The sequence below is a fragment of the Podarcis muralis genome, chromosome 16, assembly GCF_964188315.1.
Source record: "Podarcis muralis chromosome 16, rPodMur119.hap1.1, whole genome shotgun sequence".
Lineage (NCBI taxonomy): Eukaryota > Metazoa > Chordata > Lepidosauria > Squamata > Lacertidae > Podarcis > Podarcis muralis.
Window position 1 is genome coordinate 1,061,407 of NC_135670.1, and position 23,187 is coordinate 1,084,593.

Below are 23,187 nucleotides of genomic sequence, written 5' to 3' on the forward strand. Positions count from 1 at the left end.
CAAAGAAGTGTGACTGGCCCAAGGTCACCCAGCAGCTGCATGTGGAGGAGCGGAGACGCGAACCCGGTTCTCCAGATTACGAGACTACCGCTCTTAACCACTACACCACACTGGCGATGCATTCCCTCCCCAAATTCAGTTGACCCCATTTCATGTTGGCCTCGTACTCACATAAAGAATGATGCATGACTTCTTTTTGAAGATTTATTTCCACAAACCATTTTATTATATAAAACCAAAACATTTGTTATGTGAACTAATTCTCAACAGTTCCTGATCCTATAGGAGCATCATAGAAAAAGGTAAAGGGACCCCTGATCATTAGGTCCAGTCGTGACCGACTCTGGGGTTGCGGCGCTCATCTCGCTTTACTGGCCAAGGGAGCCGGCGTACAGCTTCTGGGTCATGTGGCCAGCATGACTAAGCCACTCTTGGTGAACCAGAACAGCGCACGGAAACGCTGTTTACCTTTCTGTTGGAGTGGTTCCTTTTAATCTACTTGCACTTTGATGTACTTTTGAACTGCTAGGTTGGCAGGAGCTGGGACCGAGCAATTGGACCTCACCCCATCGCGGAGATTTGAACCACCGAGCTTCTGATCAGGAAGACCTAGGCTCTCTGGTTTCGACCACAGCGCCACCCTATGCATCAAATTTTGAGCAAGTTGAGGGGCAAAAACAAAATTAACTAGATTGACTGTGCCACACAAATTATGATCATCTCTTCCCAGCTCAGAGGCTTTGAAACACTGAGTGGTTGAATGGGTCAGATTATGGAAAATATTCAAAGAGGTGCTTTTGCTTTTTGCTTTTTTATTTAAAAAAATAGGGTATGGATTCTGTCTGTTTTAACTGCCCTCTCCCCATCTTCAGTTACTGTAGGTAAATGTATTTATGTTCTCATACTGGGAAATTAGGCCGTCTTCTTGTTCACTAAAATGAATGCAAGTTAACGGAGATGTAAGGCAGTCCAGATTATCACAAGGTTTCAACTGAATAAACCAACCTCTTTCTAGGGATTTGTTTTTGACTGACAAAGCTGAGGCGACATGTCTGCCCACTACAATGAAATATCACTCAGCTCCGGAGCTGGATCACACTTAGAGGCTGAATTTGTCTCTCCAACTCTTACATCACAGAATGCATGCCAAATTTCTGCCTTCAGTAAACAGATGTTAAACAAAATAAAGACATGTAATGATGGTGCCAGACGAGCTTCTCTGGGAAGAGTATTTCGCAGTAGGGGAGCCACCACAGCAAAGGCCCATCCTTGTCTTCTTATCCTCTGAACCTCTTGGGGACAGGAGATGTAGAGAAGGGCCTCAGATCACAAGTGCCACCTTGAGGTATTGGGGTCCTAATGCATTTAAGGCTTTGTAGGTAAAATCCAGCACGTTGAATTGGGCCTGGAAACTAATTGGCAGCCAGTGCAGTCAGACCAGGATCGGTGTAATATGCTCAAACCGTCTTGTTCTGGTGAGCAACCTGGTCATTGAGTTTTGTATCAGCTGAAGTTTCTGAACCGCTTTTAGAGGCAGCCCCACGTATAACACATTGCAGTTATCCAACTTGGAGGTTACGAGAGCGCAGGTGACAGAAGTCAGAGAGGGGCATAGCTGAGCTACCAGCAGAAGATGACAGAGTGCATTCTGCACCACCAAGGACCCCTGGGCCTCAGGTAATGGACAGTAATGGATCCGGGAGAACCCCTAAGTTACGTACCTGTTCCTTAACCCTGCTTTGTCAGAATCTCTCCCCCGCAATCATGGACCAGTTTAATACGGGGGGTAAATAAAGAACGTTCGACAACCAGAACATTTATGAAGTGTTGGTGGGTTCCCACGAGTCAACATACAGTGATAAGAGCAAAAACCTTTATTGAACTACATAACTGGGAAACAGGGGCAAAGCAACTCCTTATATACATTTCTGAAAGCCTGGGCCGCTCCCACCTCCAACATGATTGACTGTCTTAACTTCCAAGCTGTGAATCACGACTCAAGTTCAAGGGCCAATGGCAGAGGCCCAAATCCTGAAATGTTTTGTGATGGGACAAAATGTTAGGAATCAGAACGCAGGAGCTCAGAATCCTTAGTCCAGACTAAAGCTCAGGCAAACACAGACCACTGAATACATAAGAACTTACTTCTGTGTTTTCAGCATTTGGGAGTCAAAACGTACAAGTACCAAGGCGTTTGAGATCCAAGGTATGACTGTACTCTATAAGTTTAAAAAAACAACAATGCTTGGAGCGTCCTGGTTCTTACTTTCCCCAGACATGTATACAGAACTCAAATTCTGACTGTTATCTACATGGGCTAGTGATGCATGCTGCAGAATGATAGTACTGTAAAAATAAATTTAAAAAGCTCAAAAACTTTTGGGGTGTCCTGGTTTTTACTTTTAGAAATATGGCATTCTTAATATCAATTTGTTGTTGGTAGCAATATGGGGGCAAACAATACTGGGAAGTCAAGCGATGAAGGAGATGAACCCATCTTCAGGGTGGGGGACAGGATGGGACGGGACTGAATCTCATGTACTCTCGGACTTGACTCTACGTTTAAACCCAGACCTTCATTTTCTCCCAACAAAGAATGATCTCTGGGAAAACTTAACTCTTGCTAAGGGCTAAGCAACGCTGCCTACTTATTATCTCTCAAGGAAGACAATCATAGTCGTACAATTCAGGGGGGAGAGGCTTTAGCAATTTGGTCAGGCATGATGCATCTGCGAATACGAAGAACACTCTGAGGAATCATCTCCATCATTGTCAAAATTGCTGGCTTCCATCCTCTTACATAGTAGATATACACATTCTGTTTGGATTAAAATAACAACAGCATCTTTAAAAAGGCATAACAACTTGCTATTGTTCAGAGCTATATCTAGGCACAGCCAGGGTTCTGCCAGTCTTTTGTGTCATCATTCATCTTTTACATGTTTGGATATGATTCCATCCGCTCATCAATTTCAAGGAATATTCTTTTTGTGAAATGTGAACTTCCTTGACTAGGCATGGTTTAGCACATGATTTATCACATAATTTAGCATATTCTTTCACTGAAATGCTGCCTCACCACAATGTACCTTATGTTCTCTTGGGTAACTGTCGTGGAAATATTTTTTTTTTTTTTTTGCAAACCAAGGAACAGTGAAATTCTATAACTAAACTGCTGCAGATGGTGATTAAAAAAAAAAAAGTAATAATAATGTTATTATTTGTATCCCAGCAACCTCCAGTCATCCCTGGGAATAATGTGTGAAGAAAAAGAAAATATGTTGGCTTACTTAAAGAACAAAGCGCTGGTGCATAGACTACCTAACAGCCCACTATTCAAAGGATACTTTAGCAAAACTGATAACATCCGCATACAAGGCTGTAGTGGAAACATGGGAATCTACATTGGGAGGGGAAGATTTCTGAGTAGGATCCTGCTGGTGCTGTTTCTGTTGTTACTTCTGCTTCACACTATATGTAAGGCACATTCTATTAACTGCAGCATTTATGATGATCCTCTTCCTATTGCTCACGAATTTTACCAGCCAGGAGACCTTGTAATTGGTGAGATGGTTTCGCAAGTCATATACTTCTCTAATATCCAGTTCTTCAGGGAACAGCCTTCACAGATACTGATTGATGAACCTGTGTAAGGCATTATTTATTCCCCTTCTTACTGAGTCTAAAATAGTCAGACCGCAATGATTGAAAATGCATCATTAAGCAGTACTGTGGTTTATATTTTGATGTAATTCTTTATGGAAACCCAGTAACATTGTAATGGTGGGGTGAAGCATTCTTTAGTTTCATGGAAGAGGTATGAGGTACTTAAGCTCAGCATGGCAAGATGAGGGGCCAGGGTGGATATGGGTAGACAGAGAAGCAGAGACAAGAAGCCCCCAATTTACACGAGGGTCACGTTCCGGGAATCACGCCGAAAGCCAACGTTGTGTATGGTCAAAATAAATCAGGTTCAATGGCAGATGGGATTCCCAAAGTCTTTTTTCCCAGACACTCATCCACTTTAGATTCAGGGGTTGTTTTTTTTTTTTTTTTTGCCAGGCATCTAAAGCTGTATATGGATTGCAGTTTTACTGTATTCATTTCACTTATTAACTGTTTGTACTGCTACTAAGTTTTCCTTTGCAAAGCCCACTAAAATAAACAGTTCTGTGCTTCCTTTTATTATTTAGTAAACCTGCTACAGCATTTTCACATGGTGGATCATGCCTTGTCACTGCCCCGCTATTTCTGTCCTGTCCACACCTCGTTACTTCCCAACCTTGAGGAATGTGAATGCATTTACATCTGGATCTTCTGACTCTTTCTCTGTGGAACACAATTCCTGCTCTTTTCTGTCTCTCCTCACTCTTGCAACGCATCACTTTCTCCCCTTGCTTTTCCCTCAGATTGCTCCACTTCTGCCCTCACAGTGCTCCATTTTCTGTTCAATTGCTCAGTTGAAGATCAGAGCCTGGAAAAGTATTCAGAGCAAAGAGCTTTGCTCTTCCCGTTCCATTATTTAGTTATATGTACTTATGGGAGGCAAACATCTCACAACATCTCACGTTGAAGTAAGCAGTCAGCAAGGGAAGGATCAGAGGTTCTGTGGCCTCAGGTGATGTTCTCTATGGCTTCCTTGCACCTATGGACACTATGTTGGCAAGGCCACACCTATTGACTTTCAACTACTAGTTTTTATTGGTACAAAGAGTAACTCTGTGAATTGCAGGGAGCATTTCTTCTTCCACTTCTTCTTCTTCTTCTTCCTCTTCTTCTTTTTCCTCATTTCAGTCCATTGTGTTGTAATTGTATTACAGCTCTGTGCCAAAGAACTACCAGCACATCCTGGCCTTAGCATTTGCTGTCAAAGAAATCAATGAGAATCCCAAAGTCTTATCCAACATCTCTCTAGGGTTCCGCGTCCTCAATAGCTACTACACTGCAAGGATGACCTACAAGGCCATGCTCAACCTGCTCTCCACACAGCATAGATTTGCCCCCAACTTCAAGTGTCACAAGTGGAACAATCTGATAGCTCTCATTGGAGGATGCATCTCTGAAATCTCTGCCAATATGGCCACCATTTCAGCAACCCACAAGATTCCACAGGTAAATTGGCAGCATGGGTGTATGGGAAATACTATCTTGATTCCAACACAGTCTTGACAAGGCTCCTGCAAAATTTTATTCAGGAGGACAGGTTAGATTGGGATTGACCAAGCAATGCTGAGAGCCAATTGTCCAGAAAACTCTCGTATCCGTAAATTGAAGTGGAATGGTATGAATGTGTCTAGGACAGAAAGCACAGATAGTTTTTATGATTTCTTTCCCCCCATTTTTTACTAGACCTTATACACAACTGAAAACACATAATGTAAGCAATAGCTGACAGAACTGTGTAACTTTAGTCCATAGAGGAAGGGACTAAGGAGGTTAATATAGTACTCTAAAATACCTTAATGGCTGTTACATAGAAGAAGGGAAATACTTGTTCTCTGCTGCTCTATAGGGCTGGACTACATATTTTTAAAACATTAGGAGAAACAATAAAAAAATGTTCAATAATGAAGCAGATTAGTGGGCATTCTTCCACCCTGTTTTATTGGGAAAGCTATGCCTCTGAAGTACCTGTGAAATCTATAGTTTTGCATTCTCTCATAATCCATAAGAAACAAAACTAAACACCTCATGCATTCTATTTTAGCTCACATATGGATCCTTTTTGGCAATACAGAATGCAAACATGCTATTTCCATTTTTATACCAGATGGTCCCAAATGAAGCCAAACAGCACATAGGAATTGTGCGATTACTTCAGCATTTCAGATGGACATGGATTGTACTTTGTGCTGTGAATGATGACAAAGGGGACCAGTTTCTACAGACAATTTTACCACTACTCTTTGAGCATGGCATCTGCAATGACTTCATAGTAAGATTAGAAAAATGGAATTATCTGGATGAGATGATACGCTTGTTTATAATGCGCCAGGAAAGTTATGCAATTGCGTTTGAGACAAAAGCTAATGTATTTGTGGTTTATGGGGAGCCTCCATCCTTTCTGTTTTTGAGAGTATTGTCATTTGTAGTACCAATAATGGGATGGCCACCACTGGGTAAAGTGTGGGTTGCTACATCTCACTGGGATTTTGCATCAGTTTCTATTCAGAAAACCTGGGAAATAAAAATGTTCCATGGTACTCTATCCTTCACAGTCCACACAAGTCAGCCATTAGGGTTCCAGAAGTTCATTCAGACGATAAGACCCTTCTGGAACAAAGAGGATGTTTTCATCCAGGACGTCTGGGAACAGACTTTCACCTGCTCCCTGAAAGCATCTAATGGACAGGAGGTGGAGGCTGAGCAGAAAGAACCCTGCACTTTGGAGGAGAAACTGGAGAACCTTCCTGGGGTTTTGTATGAAAAACACATGACTGGTCACAGCTACAATGTCTACAAAGCTGTCTATGCTGTGGCACATGCTTTGAACTCCATATACAAATCCAGCTCCAAAAATAGCAGATTGGCAAGAGGAGAGAGATTTGCCTTTCTGAATGTGCAACCATGGCAGGTAATGACAACTCTGAACTTCTTTGCTTTGCCTTCAGCTGCCACTGACCTCCTGGCTTTTCACCTCACCAGTCCCAATGAGCTCCAGCCATGTCTGATGGAAAGGGCCACAGATATTAGCCTGCCTGACCTGGTGCACATTTACTCAGAGTCAACATCACTGTCATGCTAGCTTGCCAAATACCCACAATAGGAACCCAACTACCGATCTGGTTTGCTAGACATTTTCAATCAATGTATCCCCTCTATTGACCGTTCTTTATGTAATTAATTTCATGTTAATGATGATGATGATGATGATAATAATAATAATAATAATAATAATAATAATAATAATAATAGACAAGTGGAAATACTTCATCACCATATATACTGCGTTAAGAACAGTTATTCATATCATTAATTCCATGTAAATATTTCAATATTCCAGGTCCATCCCTTTCTGAAGAGCCTTGTATTCAACATCAGCGCTGGAGATATGGTGCACTTTGATGAACATGGAGAACTGGTTGCAGGTTTTGATGTTACCAACTGGATCACTTTCCCCAATGGCTCACTGACTAGATTGAAAGTTGGATGCCTGGAGCCTCAGGTTCCTGCAGGCAAAGAGTTAACCATCAATGATGAGCAAATTGTGTGGCATCCAAGTTTTAATCAGGTGAATTATAACTGCAAATTCTTGATTCCATAAAAGGAGAATGTTCCCTTCTGAACAGCTCACCATTCTGTCAGTTTTTGAGGTGCTTTATTGTAAATTTAATGCTTTATGATCCTTGACCTCATAAATTGATCTCAAACCTTAAAATAAAGCAAGGAGTCATTTTGGCCATCTGTGCCATTTAATTTCTTTGTGGAAAAATGTTGTCACATATGTCAGTTACAAAGCATTGGAAAATAAAGTATTTTATTTTGCTAAAATGTCATAGAATATCATCACCTCCTGTAGTGATTTCTGGAAGGGAAAAACATGGACCCTGCTCTTATCTTCAAGATATCTTCATATCTTCATATTTTGGGGGGTCTGGAGATCACATTGTCTTTCTGATGATCAGCTTTCAGGCTGAGTCTTAGATGTATCAAACCGAGAGATGGAGGTGGGAATCAGTAACAAATGGGCGACAGAGGAGCTGAGCCAACTGGTTCATGCTCAGTCTCTCTGCCCCTCACAAGAGTCTAATCACATGGAGGTGAAGGACTGAAAAGGGCTAATCTATTGTTGCTCATCTATACGATTTTGCACAGGCGCTGCCCCTTTCTGTGTGCAATGACAACTGCAACCCTGGCTTCAGTAGGAAAAAGAAGGAAGGAGAGAAGTTTTGCTGCTATGATTGTGCTCCGTGTCCAGAAGGAATGATCTCTAGTCAGAAAGGTGGGAGGCAGGAATTCCCATGACCTAATTTTTGGGATATATATATATATATATATATATATATATATATGCTTTCGTAGATTTTCACGGGTACAGGAATGCAGGTTTTGGTGTCCTCGGGTGTCTTCCCGTGTAAAAGTTGGGGTGTCTAGGCGACGTTTCGACGAGGTCTCACTCGTCATCTTCAGGCTGGTGCTTTCGGCTTCTTGTTACTGGAACAGAGCAGGATCTCAGTGTTTGAGTTCCTATAAATACTGTTGAAGGTGTGGTGTATAGCCTCTAATGTTCTGGGCAGAGAGGAGGTTCCCAGGCTAGTGTGCCTTTTCTTCTTTTGTTCCTTAATTACTTGAGGGATATCTTGAGTGATTTCTTGAGTGATATCCTGAATCCCACTTAGGTGGGTCATTAGGTGTGGATTAGTTGCTAAAGCCTTTGTGTCTTGAACTCTTGAACTTTGTGAAGAGTTTTTCTGAGAAGATGGCTGTACTGCATTTGGTTGTGCTCTGGCTTGGCTTCGTGTATAGGGGCGAGCTGTGGTTTTGTGGCCTGTGCCAGCCAGATCTGTGTAGGGGTTGCGGGGGGGTGCAGCATCCGGAGGTGCCACCATGGTTTGGCTACTGGATGGTGTCTGTAATTTATCTGTGGAGAGGGTCTGGGTTTGGGTCTGGTGTGGTTGATTGGTGATGGCGTTCTGTGTGCCTCTGGATCTGGTGTCAGATTTTGTGGGGAGGGCTAATTTCCAGATGTCTGGCAAGCGGGATGTGTCGTCACGCTTGTTCATGTTGTGAGGGTGTTTCTCTATCTCGATGGCTTCCATGATTATTCTCTTGTGGTGATGTTCCATGTTAAAGAGCAATTTGGAATCTGCAAAATTAATTTCGTGTCCTGTTTCTTTCATGTGTTGGAAAAGAGAGGAAGTTTTTTCTTCTTTTTTGACGGCATTCTTGTGTTCTGCGATACGTGCATTTATTCGTCTGTTTGTTTGTCCAATGTACGTGGCTGGGCAGACTTTGCAGGGTATTTCATAGACCCCTTGGTTTTCCAACTGGATTTTATCCTTGGGGTTTCTGAGGATATTGGCTATTTTTTGGTTGGTGCAAAAGGCTGTTTTGATATTGTGTTTATGGAGGATTTTGCTAATTTTATCTGTAGTGCCCTTGATATAAGGAAGGAGGGCCATGCCATTGTTTTCTTCTGTGTCTTGGTTTTTGGGGGGTGTTTCTTTTTGGATTAGCTTCGTAACCCTGTTTTCCTCACACATCTCAACAGCCTACACCCCAAAATACAATTCACTATGGAAATAGAAGCCAACAACCAACTTCCCTTCCTTGACGTCCTAATCTACAAAAAACCTGATGGCTCCCTAGGACACACTATCTACCGGAAAAAAACACACACCAACCGCTACTTACATGCACAATCACACCACCACCCTGCACAAATAAACTCCGTAGCCAAGACTCTCATCTCCAGAACCAAACGCCTGGCTGACGAAGACCACTTGACAACTGAGTTACAGAATCTCTCAAATGTGTTAATTGCCAATGGATACCAGCAAAACAGGGTTACGAAGCTAATCCAAAAAGAAACACCCCCCAAAAACCAAGACACAGAAGAAAACAATGGCATGGCCCTCCTTCCTTATATCAAGGGCACTACAGATAAAATTAGCAAAATCCTCCATAAACACAATATCAAAACAGCCTTTTGCACCAACCAAAAAATAGCCAATATCCTCAGAAACCCCAAGGATAAAATCCAGTTGGAAAACCAAGGGGTCTATGAAATACCCTGCAAAGTCTGCCCAGCCACGTACATTGGACAAACAAACAGACGAATAAATGCACGTATCGCAGAACACAAGAATGCCGTCAAAAAAGAAGAAAAAACTTCCTCTCTTTTCCAACACATGAAAGAAACAGGACACGAAATTAATTTTGCAGATTCCAAATTGCTCTTTAACATGGAACATCACCACAAGAGAATAATCATGGAAGCCATCGAGATAGAGAAACACCCTCACAACATGAACAAGCGTGACGACACATCCCGCTTGCCAGACATCTGGAAATTAGCCCTCCCCACAAAATCTGACACCAGATCCAGAGGCACACAGAACGCCATCACCAATCAACCACACCAGACCCAAACCCAGACCCTCTCCACAGATAAATTACAGACACCATCCAGTAGCCAAACCATGGTGGCACCTCCGGATGCTGCACCCCCCCGCAACCCCTACACAGATCTGGCTGGCACAGGCCACAAAACCACAGCTCGCCCCTATACACGAAGCCAAGCCAGAGCACAACCAAATGCAGTACAGCCATCTTCTCAGAAAAACTCTTCACAAAGTTCAAGAGTTCAAGACACAAAGGCTTTAGCAACTAATCCACACCTAATGACCCACCTAAGTGGGATTCAGGATATCACTCAAGAAATCACTCAAGATATCCCTCAAGTAATTAAGGAACAAAAGAAGAAAAGGCACACTAGCCTGGGAACCTCCTCTCTGCCCAGAACATTAGAGGCTATACACCACACCTTCAACAGTATTTATAGGAACTCAAACACTGAGATCCTGCTCTGTTCCAGTAACAAGAAGCCGAAAGCACCAGCCTGAAGATGACGAGTGAGACCTCGTCGAAACGTCGCCTAGACACCCCAACTTTTACACGGGAAGACACCCGAGGACACCAAAACCTGCATTCCTGTACCCGTGAAAATCTACGAAAGCAAATATATATATATATATATATATATATGCTATTTATTGCCTTTGTTTTGAGAATGCGGGTGAATGCAGAGGAGTCTAAAACTGAAGGGCTTTTAAGAAACAATTTTCTTGTTGTTGAGTTCTCATTATTTAAAAAAAATATTCTTGGGTCAAAGTTATTGGGCTTTTATAGGATTTTTAAAACAACAACAACAACCCCCCTACTTGCCATACGTTCAGGTTTCTCCAGGCATTTTGCCTATTCAGCAACAATCTGCCTGGACGCCATTTGGCAGCCCAATTCCCAGATGTGTCAGGGAAAACCCAGACGTATGGCAGCCCTACATTAGACCGAACACAATTTTGCCGCCTACATAACTCATGGGACATTGTGAGGATAAAGTGGAGGGAACGAAATATGTCACTTGTAGTTCCTTGGATATAAATGTAATAACTCAATGTAGATGGATGGATGGATGGATGGATGGATGGATGGATGAATAATTAGACACCTGTTTGAGATGGAAAAATGAGCAAGGTGCCCATCGGTTGCCAACAATTTCCCAAGTAATGAGGAGGTCCTCTCTTGGTTCCAGCCAACTCTAAAGCCAGGGTGAGAAACCTTTTGCATCCTCAGGGCCTCATCCTGTTCTGTGCAACCTTCTAGGAGTAGTTGGTGGGTCCTGAGGCAAAAGTGGAGGGAGCAACTAAGGAGAGTTTTAACTTGTACCGTGGGCTACTTTCTATACAATCTTTCTATGAGATTCACTTCTCCTGGATTTTGACATCCTGAAACCTTCTTGTGGCTGATTGCTTTTGATTGGCATTACCCAGTGTAAAGGAATGCTTAAATGGCTGTTTGTGTTTAGATAGATGCTGGACAACATTCTGAAATACTTAAGCACTTTCATTTTTCAGACATAGATGCTTGCGTCAATTGTCCAGAGGACCAATATCCCAACATGGATCAAACTCATTGTGTTCCCAGGATTGTGAGCTTCCTCTCCTACAAAGAAAATCTGGGGATCATCTTAGTGGTGTTGGCTATTTCTCTCTCTGTCATCACAACTCTAGTACTTGGCATTTTCCTGAAGCACAAGGATACTCCCATAGTCAAAGCCAACAACCGCACCCTCACCTACATCCTTCTCATCTCCCTCCTCCTTTGCTTCCTGTGCTCCTTGCTTTTCATTGGACAGCCTGGAAGGGTGATCTGTCTTCTCCGACAAATGGCTTTTGGCCTTGTTTTCTCTTTGGCCATTTCCACTGTGTTGGCAAAGACGGTCACTGTGGTTGTGGCATTTATGGCCACCAAACCAGGATCCAGCATAAGGAAATGGGTGGGGAAAGGATTGACCAATTCGATTGTCCTCTTCTGCTGCTTCATCCAAGCTGCCATTTGTGCTCTTTGGTTAAGTACTTCTCCACCGTTTCCAGATAAGGACACGCATTCAGTGATTGGGGAAATCATACTTGAATGTAACGAGGGTTCAGCTTCCATGTTTTACTCTGTCTTGGGCTACATGGGCTCCTTGGCCACCGCCAGCTTCATAGTAGCTTTCTTTTCCAGGAAACTCCCTGACAGTTTCAATGAAGCCAAATTTATCACTTTCAGCATGTTGGTGTTTTGCAGTGTTTGGTTGTCCTTTGTGCCAACCTACTTGAGCACCAAAGGGAAATACATGGTGGCTGTGGAGATCTTCTCCATCTTGGCCTCCAGTGCTGGATTACTGGGTTGCATCTTCACCCCCAAATGCTACGTTATTGTGCTGAGGCCCGAGCTGAACAGCAGGGAACAAATGATAAGGAAGAAAGAATAAATTTAAAATACAGATTAATCTCTTTATTTGACTTTTACTCATATTTCATCAGATATGACAGTAATAGAAATGCCATTGGAATTGCCATATGAATGTTTGATGCACTCCCTCCCCAAATTCAGTTGACCCCATCTCATGTTGGCCTCGTACTCACATAAAGAATGAGGCCCGACTTCTTTTTGAAGATTTATTTCAACATACCACTTTGACGTGCTTTCGAACTGCTAGCTTAGCATGAGCAGGGACTGAGCAATGGGACCTCACCCCATCGCGGGGATTCGATCCACCAAGCTTCTGATCGGCAAGACCTAGGCTCTGTGGTTTGGACCACAGAGCCACCCTGTGCCTCAAATTTTGAGCAAGCTGAGGGGCAAAAACAAAATTAACCAGATTGACTGTGCCACGCGAACTATGATAATCTCTTCCCCGCTCAGAGGTTTTGAGACCCTGAGTTGTGGAATGGGTCAGATTATGGGAAATATTCAAAGAGGTGTTTTTCTTTTTATTTAAAATAATAGGTTATGGATTCTGTCTGTTTTAAATGCCCTCTCCCCATCTTCAGTTACTGTAGTTAAATGTATTTATGTTCTCATACTGGGAAATTAGGCCGTCTTCTTGTTCACTAAAATGAATGCAAGTTGACGGAGATGTAAGGCAGTCCAGATTATCACAAGGTTTCAACTGAATAAACCAACCTCTTTCTAGGGATTTGTTTTTGACTGACAAAGCTGAGGCGACATGTCTGCCCACTACAATGAAATATCACTCAGCTCCGGAGCTGGATCACACTTAGAGGCTGAATTTGTCTCTCCAACTCTTACATCACAGAATGCACGCAAAATTTCTGCCTTCAGTAAACAGATGTTAAACAAAATAAAGACATGTAATGATGGTGCCAGACGAGCTTCTCTGGGAAGAGTATTTCACAGAAGGGGAGCCACCACAGCAAAGGCCCATCCTTGTCTTCTTATCCTCTGAACCTCTTGGGGACATGAGATGTAGAGAAGGGCCTCAGATCACAAGTGCCACCTTGAGGTATTGGGGTCCTAATGCATTTAAGGCTTTGTAGGTAAAATCCAGCACGTTGAATTGGGCCTGGAAACTAATTGGCAGGCAATGCAGTCAGGCCAGGAATGGTGTAATATGCTCAAACCGTCTTGTTCTGGTGAGCAACCTGGTCATTGAGTTTTGTATCAGCTGAAGTTTCTGAACTGCTTTTAGAGGCAGCCCCACGTATAACACATTGCAGTTATCCAACTTGGAGGTTACGAGAGCGCAGGTGACAGAAGTCAGAGAGGGGCATAGCTGAGCTACCAGCACAAGATGACAGAGTGTATTCTGCACCACCAAGGACCCCTGGGCCTCAGGTAATGGGCAGTAATGGATCCGGGAGCACCCCTAAGTTACGTACCTCTTCCTTAACCCTGCTTTGTCAGAATCTCTCCCCCGCAATCATGGACCAGTTTAATACGGGGGGTAAATAAAGAACGTTCGACAACCAGAACATTTATGAAGTGTTGGTGGGTTCCCACGAGTCAACATACAGTGATAAGAGCAAAAACCTTTATTGAACTACATAACTGGGAAACAGGGGCAAAGCAACTCCTTATATACATTTCTGAAAGCCAGGGCTGCTCCCACCTCCAACATGATTGACTGTCTTAACTTCCAAGCTGTGAATCACGACTCAAGTTCAAGGGCCAATGGCAGAGGCCCAATTCCTGAAATGTTTTGTGATGGGACAAAATGTTAGGAATCAGAACGCAGGAGCTCAGAATCCTTAGTCCAGACTGAAGCTCAGGCAAACACAGACCACTGAATACATAAGAACTTACTTCTGTGTTTTCAGCATTTGGGAGTCAAAACGTACAAGTACCAAGGCGTTTGAGATCCAAGGTATGACTGTACTCTATAAGTTAAAAAAATCAACAACGCTTGGAGCGTCCTGGTTCTTACTTTCCCCAGACATGTACACAGAACTCAAATTCTGACTGTTATCTACATGGGCTAGTGATGCATGCTGCAGAATGATAGTACTGTAAAAATAAATTTTAAAAGCTCAAAAACTTTTGGGGTGTCCTGGTTTTACTTCTAGAAATATGGCAATCCTAATATCAATTTGTTTTTGAAAGCAATAAGGGGGCAAACAATACTGGGAAGGGATGTGATGAAGGAGATGAACCCATCTTCAGGTTGGGGACAGGATGGGACGGGACTGAAAATCATGTACTGTGCACTCAGACTTGACTCTACTTTTAAACACAGGACTTCAATTTCTGCCAACTAAGAATGATCTCTGGGAAAACTCAACTCTTGCTCAGGACTAAGCAATGCTGCCTACTTATTATCTCTCAAGGAAGACAATCATAGTCGTACAATTCAGGGGGGAGAGGCTTTAGCAATTTGGTCAGGCATGATGAAACTGCAAATACGAAGAACACTCTGAGGAATCATCTCCATCATTGTCAAAATTGCTGGCTTCCATCCTCTTACATAGTAGATATACACATTCTGTTTGGATTAAAAAACAACAGCATCTTTAAAAAGGCATAACAACTTGCTAATTTTCAAAGCGATGTCTAGGCACAGCCAGGGTTCTGCCAGTCTTTTGTATCATCATTCTTCTTTTACATGTGTGGATATGATTCCATCCGCTCATCAATTTCAAGGAATATTCTTTTTGTGAAATGTGAACTTCCTTGACTAGGCATGATTTAGCATATGGTTTAGGACATAGTTTAGCATATTGTTTTAACGGTAATGCTTCTTCATCATAATGTTCTTTCTGTTCTTTGGAGTAACTGTCGTTGGTTTATTTTTATATTTTTTTTGCAAACCAAGGAACAGTGAAATTCTATAACTAAACTGCTACAGATGGTGATTTTAAAAAAAGAAGTAACAATAATGTTATTATTTGTATCACAGCAACCTCCAGTCATCCCTGGGAATAATGTGTGAAGAAAAAGAAAATTTGCTGGCTGGGGCTACTGACAGATGAAGAACCATTTTTAACTCAAAGACCAAAGCGCTAGTGCATAGACTACCTAACAGCCCACTATTCAAAGGATACTTTAGCCAAACTGATAACATCCGCATACAAGGCTGTAGTGGAAACATGGGAATCTTCATTGGGAGGGGAAGATTTCTGAGTAGGATCCTGCTGGTGCTGTTTCTGTTGTTACTTCTGCTTCACACTATATGTAAGGCACATTCCATTAACTGCAGCATTTATGATGATCCTCTTCCTATTGCTCACGAATTTTACCAGCCAGGAGACCTTGTAATTGGTGAGATGGTTTCGCAAGTCATATACTTCTCTAATATCCAGTTCTTCAGGGAACAGCCTTCACAGATACTGATTGATGAACCTATGTGAGACATTATTTATTCCCCTTCTTACTGAGTTTAATATAGTCAGACCGTAATGATTGAAAACGCACCATTAAGCAATACCGTGATTTATATTTTGATGTATTTTTTCATGGAAATGCAATAAAATTGTAAGGGGAGGGGTTATCCATTCTTCAGCATTATGGAAGAGGTATGAGGTACTCAACCTCAGTATGACAATGATGGGCCAGGGTGGATATGGGTAGACAGAGAGACAGAGACAGGAAGCCCCCAATTTACACAAGGGTCACGTTCCGGGAAACATGCCGAAAGCCAGCTTTGCATATAGTCAATATAAATCGGGTTCAATGGCAGATGGGATTCCCAAAGACTTTTTCTGTAGATACCCACCCCCTTTGGATTCAATTTTTATTGTTTTGCCAGGCATGTAAAGCTGAGTACGGATTGTGGGCTTACTGTATCTGTTTCTCTTATTAACAGTTTGTACTGCTACTAAGTTTTCCTTTGCAAGGCCCACTGAAATAAAGAGTTCGGTGTTTCTTTTTGTTATTTAGTAAGCCTTCTACAGCATTTTCACATGCTGGATCATGCCTTGTCACTGCCCCGCTATATCTGTTCTGTCCATACCTCGTTCCTTCTCAACCTTGAGGGATGTGAGTTTATGTCCATGTGCACCTTATGATTCCTCTCTATGGAGCACAATTCCTGCTTATTTCTGTCTCTCCTCACTTTTGCAGTGCAGCACTTTCTCCCCTTCCTTTTGCCTCAGATTGCTCCACTTCTGCTCTCTGAGTGCCCCATTTTCTGTTCAATTGCTCAGGTGAAGTTCAGAGCCTAGAAAAGTATTCAGAGATGAAATTTCATTATTCAGTTATATGTACTTCTGGGAGGCAAAACCATCTACAACATTTCATGGTGAAGTAAGCAGTGATCAAGGGAAGGGATCAGAGGCTCTGTGGCCTCAGGTGATGTTCTCTATGGCTTTCTAGCACCTATGATGGCAAGGCCAAACCTATTGACTTTCAACTACTTGTTTTTATTGGTAGAAAGAGTAACTCCCTTAAATGCAGGGAGCACTTCTTCCTCTCCGTCCTCTTCTTCCTCTTCCTCTTCATTTCAGTCCATTGTGTTGTAATTTTATTACAGCTCCGTGCCAAAGAACTACCAGCACATCCTGGCCTTGGCATTTGCTGTCAAAGAAATCAATGAGAATCCCAAATTCTTATCCAACATCTCTCTAGGGTTCCGCGTCCTCAACAGCTACTACACTGCAAGGATGACCTACAAGGCCACGCTCAACCTGCTCTCCACACAGCACAGATTTGTCCCCAACTTCAAATGTCACAAGTGGAACAATCTGATAGCTCTCATTGGAGGATGTATCTCTGAAATCTCTGCCAATATGGCCACCATTTCAGCAACCCACAAGATTCCACAGGTAAATTGGGAACATGGGTTTATGGGTCATAGTATCTTGATTTCAACACGGTCTTGACAAGGTTCCTGCAAAGTTTTATGCAGGAGGGCAGTTTGAATTGGGATTGACCAAGCAGTGCTGAGAGCCAGTTGTCCAGAAAACTTGAGTATCTCTAAATTGAAGTGGAATGGAATTATTGTTCCTAGGACGTAAAGGATTTCAGTTTTTATGGTTTCTTTCCTTTTCTTCTTTACTAGACCTAATACACTACTGAAAACACATAATGTAAGGAATGGCTGACAGAACTGTGTAACTTTAGTCCAGAGAGGAAGAGACTAAGGAGGTTATAGTAGTACTCTAAAATACCTTAATGCCTGTTACATAGAAGAAGGGAAATACTTGTTCTCTGCTACACTATAAGGCTGGACGACATATTTTTAAAACATTAGGAGAAACATTAAGAAATTATCAATAATGAAGCAGATTCCTGGGTATTCTTCCACACTGTTTTCCCTTACTTGAAGTTTTCTTCTTTAAAACCTATGTAGACATTTATTGGGAAAGCTATGCCTCTGAAGTACCTGTGAAATCTAGAGTTTTACAATCTCTCATAATCCATCAGAAACAAAAACAAAACCCTCATACTCTCTATTTTAGCTCACATATGGATCCTTTTTGGCGATACAGGATGCAAACCTGCTATTCCCATTTTTATATCAGATGGTCCCAAATGAAGCCAAACAGCACATAGGAATTGTGCGATTACTTCAACATTTCAAATGGACATGGATTGTAGTTTGTGCTGTGGATGATGACAAAGGAGACCAGTTTCTACTGACAATTTTACCACTACTCTTTGAGCATGGCATCTGCTATGACTTCATACTAAGGTTGGAAAAATGGAATTATCTGGATGAGATGATACGCTTGGCTTTACAGAATCAGGAAAGTTATGCAATTGCATTTGATACAAAAGCTAATGTATTTGTGGTTTATGGGGAACCTCCATCCTTTCAGGTTTTGAGAGTATTGTTATTTATAGGACCAATAATGGGATGGCCACTACTGGGTAAAGTGTGGGTTGCTACATCTCACTGGGATTTTGATTCAGTGTCCATTCAGAAAGACTGGGAAATACAGATGTTCCATGGTACTCTATCCTTCACAGTCCACACAAGTCAGCCATTAGGGTTCCAGAAGTTCATTCAGACGATAAGACCCTTCTGGCACAAAGAGGATGTTTTCATCCAGGACGTCTGGGAACAGACTTTCACCTGCTCCCTGAAAGCATCTAATGGACAGGAGGTGGAGGCTACGCAGAAAGAACCCTGCACTTTGGAGGAGAAACTGGAGAACCTTCCTGGGGTTTTGTATGAAAAACACATGACTGGCCACAGCTACAATGTCTACAAAGCTGTCTATGCTGTGGCACATGCTTTGATCTCCATATACAAATCCAGCTCCAAAAATAGCAGATTGGCAAGAGGAGAGAGATTTGCATTTAAGAACGTGCAACCATGGCAGGTAATGACAACTCTGAACTTTTTTGCTTTGCCTTCAGCTGCCACTGATCTCCTGGCTTTTCACCTCACCAGTCCCAATGAGCTCCAGCCGTGTCTGGTGGCAACAGCCACAGAACCTAGCCTGCCTGACCTGGTGCACATTTACTCAAAATCACTGTCATTCTAGCTTGCCAAATACCCACCATAGAAACCCAACTACTGATCTGGTTTGCTAGATATTTTCAGTCAATGTATCCCCTCTATAGACCGTTCTTTATGTAATTAATTTCATGTTAATGATAATAGTAGTTGTTGTTGTTTAGTCGTTTAGTCGTGTCCGACTCTTCGTGACCCCATGGACCAGAGCACGCCAGGCACCTCTGTCCTCCACTACCTCCCGCAGTTTGGTCAAACTCATGCTGGTAACCTCGAAAACACTATCCAACCATCTCGTCCTCTGTCGCCCCCTTCTCCTTGTGCCCTCCATCTTTCCCAGCATCAGTGTCTTCTCCAGGGAGTCTTCTCTTCTCATGCGGTGGCCAAAGTACTGGAGCCTCAGCTTCACTATCTGTCCTTTCAGTGAGCACTCAGGGCTGATTTCCTTAAGAATGGATGCGTTTGATCTTCTTGCAGTCCATGGGACTCTCAAGAGTCTTCTCCAGCACCATAATTCAAAAGCATCAATTCTTCGGCGATCAGCCTTCTTTATGGTCCAGCTCTCACTTCCATACATCACTAGTGGGAAAACCATGGCTTTAACTATACGGACCTTTGTTGGCAAGGTGACGTCTCTACTTCTCAAGATGCTGTCTAGGCCTGTCATTGCCCTTCTCCCAAGAAGCAGGCGTCTTTTAATTTCGTGGCTGCTGTCACCATCTGCAGTGATCACGGAGCCCAAGAAAGTAAAATCTCTCACTGCCTCCATTTCTTCTCCTTCTATTTGCCAGGCGGTGATGGGACCAGTGGCCATGATCTTTGTTTTTTTTGATGTTGAGCTTCAGACCATATTTTGCGCTCTCCTCTTTCACCCTCATTAAAAGGTTCTTTAATTCCTCCTCACTTTCTGCCATCAAGGTTGTGTCATCTGCATATCTGAGGTTGTTGATATTTCTTCCGGCAATCTTAATTACTACTTAATAATAGTAGTAGTAGTAGTAGTAGTAGTAGTAATAATAATAATAATAATAATAATAATAATAATAATAGACAAGTGGAAATACTCCATCACCATATATACTGCTTTAAGAACAGTTATTCATGTCTTTAATTCCATGTAAATATTTCAATATTCCAGGTCCATCGCTTTCTGAAGAGCCTTGTATTCAACATCAGCGCTGGAGATATGGTGCACTTTGATGAGCATGGAGAACTGGTTGCAGGTTTTGATGTTACCAATTGGATCACTTTCCCCAATGGCTCACTGACTAGATTGAAAGTTGGACGATTGGAGCCTCAGGCTCCAGCAGGCAAAGAGTTAACCATCAATGATGAGCAAATTGTGTGGCATCCAAGTTTTAATCAGGTGAATTATAACTGCAAACTCTTGACTCTATAAAAGGGAAATGTTCCCTTCTGAACAGCTCACCATTCTGTCAGTTCTTAAGGTGCCCTATTGTAGATCTTATGTTTTATTATCCTTGTCCTCATAAATCAATCTCAAACCTTAAATTAAAGGAAGGATTCCTTTTGGCCATTTGTGCCATTTAATTTCTTTGTGAAAATGTGTTGTCATGTAAGCCAGTTACAAAGCTTTGGAAAGTAACATATTTGATTTTGTAAAGTGTCACAGAATATCATCACTTCATGTAATGATCTCTGAAGGCAAAAAGATGGACCTTGCTTTTATCTTCAAGATATCTTTATCTTATTTCTACCACTTCATATTTTGGGGGGTCTGGAGATCACATTGTCTTTCTGATGATCAGCTTTCAGGCTGAGTCTTAGACTGATCAAACCGAGAGATGGGAGTGGGAATCTCTAACAAATGGGCGACAGAGGAGCTGAGCCAACTGGTTCATGCTCAGTCTCTCTGCCCCTCACAAGAGTCTAATCACATGGAGGTGAAGGACGTTAAAGGGCTAATCTATTGTTCCTCATGTATATGATTTTGCACAGGCGCTGCCCCTTTCTGTGTGCAATGACAACTGCAACCCTGGCTTCAGTAGAAAAAAGAAGGAAGGAGAGAAGTTTTGCTGCTATGACTGTGCTCCGTGTCCAGAAGGAATGATCTCTAATCAGAAAGGTGGGAGGCAGGAATTCCCATGATCTAATTTATGGGATTATATATATATATATGCATGCTATTTATTACCTTTGTTTGCAGAATGCTGATGAATGCAGAGCAGTCTAATACTAAATGGATTTTCAGGAACAATTATCTTGTTGTTGAGTTGTTATTGGGCTTTTTAGGATTTTTAAAGGATTCAAAAAACAACAACCCAGCAACAACCCCCTACTTGCTATATGTTCAGGTTTTCCCAGACATTTTGCCTATTCTTCAAAAATCTGGACGCCATTTGGCAGCCCGATTCCCAGATCTGTCAGGGAAACCTGGATGTATGGCATCCCTACATTAGACCGATCACAATTTTGCAGCCCACACAATTCATGGGACATTGTGAGGATAAAGTGGAGGGAACGAAGTATGCCAACTAGCAGTTCCTTGAATATAAATGTAGTAAATGTAATAACTCAATGTAGATGGATGGATGGATGGATGGATGGATGGATGGATGGATGCATGGATGGATGGATGGATGGATGTTTAGATGCCTATCTGAGATGGAAAAATGATCAAAGTCCTCCTTGGTTGCCAGCAATTTCCCAAGCAATGAGAAGGTCCTCTCTTGGTTCCAGCTAACTCTAAAGCCAGGGTGAGAAACTTTTTTCATCCTCGGGGCCTCATCCTGTTCTGTGTAACCTTCTAGGAGTAGTTGGTGGGTCCTGAAGTGGAGGGAGCAACTAAGGTGAGTTTTAACTTGTACAGTGGGCTACTTTCTATACAAGCTTTCTATGAGATTCACTTCTCCTGGATTTTGACATCCTCAAACCTTCTTCTGGCTGATTGCTTTTGATTGGCATTACCCAGTGTAAAGGCATGCTTAAATAGCTGTGTTTAGATAGATGTTGGTCAACATTCTGAAATACTTAAGCACTTTCCTTTTTCAGACATAGATGCTTGTGTCATTTGTCCAGAGGACCAATATCCCAACATGGACCAAACTCAATGTATTCCCAGGATTGTGAGCTTCCTCTCTTACAAAGAAAATCTGGGGATCATCTTAGTGGTGTTGGCTATTTCTCTGTCTCTCATCACAACTTTAGTACTTGGCATTTTCCTGAAGCACAAGGATACTCCCATAGTCAAAGCCAACAACCGCACCCTCACCTACATCCTTCTCATCTCCCTCCTCCTTTGCTTCCTGTGCTCCTTGCTTTTCATTGGACAGCCTGGAAGGGTGATCTGTCTTCTCCGACAAATGGCTTTTGGCCTTGTTTTCTCTTTGGCCATTTCCACTGTGTTGGCAAAGACGGTCACTGTGGTTGTGGCATTTATGGCCACCAAACCAGGATCCAGCATAAGAAAATGGGTGGGGAAAGGACTGACCAATTCGATTGTCTTCTTCTGCTGCTTCATCCAAGCTGCCATTTGTGCTCTTTGGTTAAGTACTTCTCCACCGTTTCCAGATAAGGACACACATTCAGTGATTGGGGAAATCATACTTGAATGTAACGAGGGTTCAGCGTCCATGTTTTACTCTGTCTTGGGCTACATGGGCTCCCTGGCCACCGCCAGCTTCATAGTAGCTTTCTTTTCCAGGAAACTCCCTGACAGTTTCAATGAAGCCAAATTTATCACTTTCAGCATGTTGGTGTTTTGCAGTGTGTGGTTGTCCTTTGTGCCAACCTACTTGAGCACCAAAGGGAAATACATGGTGGCTGTGGAGATCTTCTCCATCTTGGCCTCCAGTGCTGGATTACTGGGTTGCATCTTCACCCCCAAATGCTACATTATTGTGCTGAGGCCTGAGCTGAACAGCAGGGAGCAAATGATAAGGAAGAAAAACTAAATTAAAATACAGATTAATCTCTTTCCATATTCCATTAGCTATGATGGTAAATGTTCCCTGTATCTTGCATTTTCCATTGATCTGGTTACTGGAGAATGTATATGGGAGAAATTATAGGAAACAGGTGTAAAAGTTGGGTGGCGGTACTTAATTATAAACATGCAACAAGACTTCTGTAAAAGTTCATGTAGCACACTCTTTGGAATGGCCAAGTAGTACTCCAGCTTTTGGGTGTGGGTGACAAAAATGTTATCAGGCTCTATTGTTTAATGTGAATGTAAACAATATTAGTATCTCCTCATACTGTACATTTGTAGACCAGTATATCTGAAGGATAGACCAGTTTCACTCTTGCTGTATGATGATGAA

General features: G+C 42.3%; 2 protein-coding genes across 2 annotated transcripts; both read left to right on the plus strand.

Annotated features, from left to right (window-relative positions):
• Window positions 1-1,199: 1,199 nt before the first annotated feature.
• Window positions 1,200-12,478, plus strand: LOC144325861 (vomeronasal type-2 receptor 26-like). Its single transcript, XM_077920615.1, has 7 exons — window positions 1,200-1,345; window positions 3,503-3,649; window positions 4,821-5,112; window positions 5,771-6,574; window positions 7,004-7,231; window positions 7,816-7,942; window positions 11,577-12,478. The coding sequence occupies exons 1-7, from the start codon at window positions 1,200-1,202 to the stop codon at window positions 12,476-12,478; spliced, it is 2,646 nt and encodes an 881-aa protein (XP_077776741.1).
• An 889-nt stretch (window positions 12,479-13,367) lies between these two features.
• On the plus strand, window positions 13,368-22,818 carry LOC144325862 (vomeronasal type-2 receptor 26-like). Its single transcript, XM_077920616.1, has 6 exons — window positions 13,368-13,513; window positions 15,704-15,850; window positions 16,976-17,267; window positions 20,043-20,270; window positions 20,864-20,990; window positions 21,917-22,818. Exons 1-6 carry the CDS (start codon window positions 13,368-13,370, stop codon window positions 22,816-22,818), a joined length of 1,842 nt encoding a protein of 613 aa, XP_077776742.1.
• Window positions 22,819-23,187: the final 369 nt, after the last annotated feature.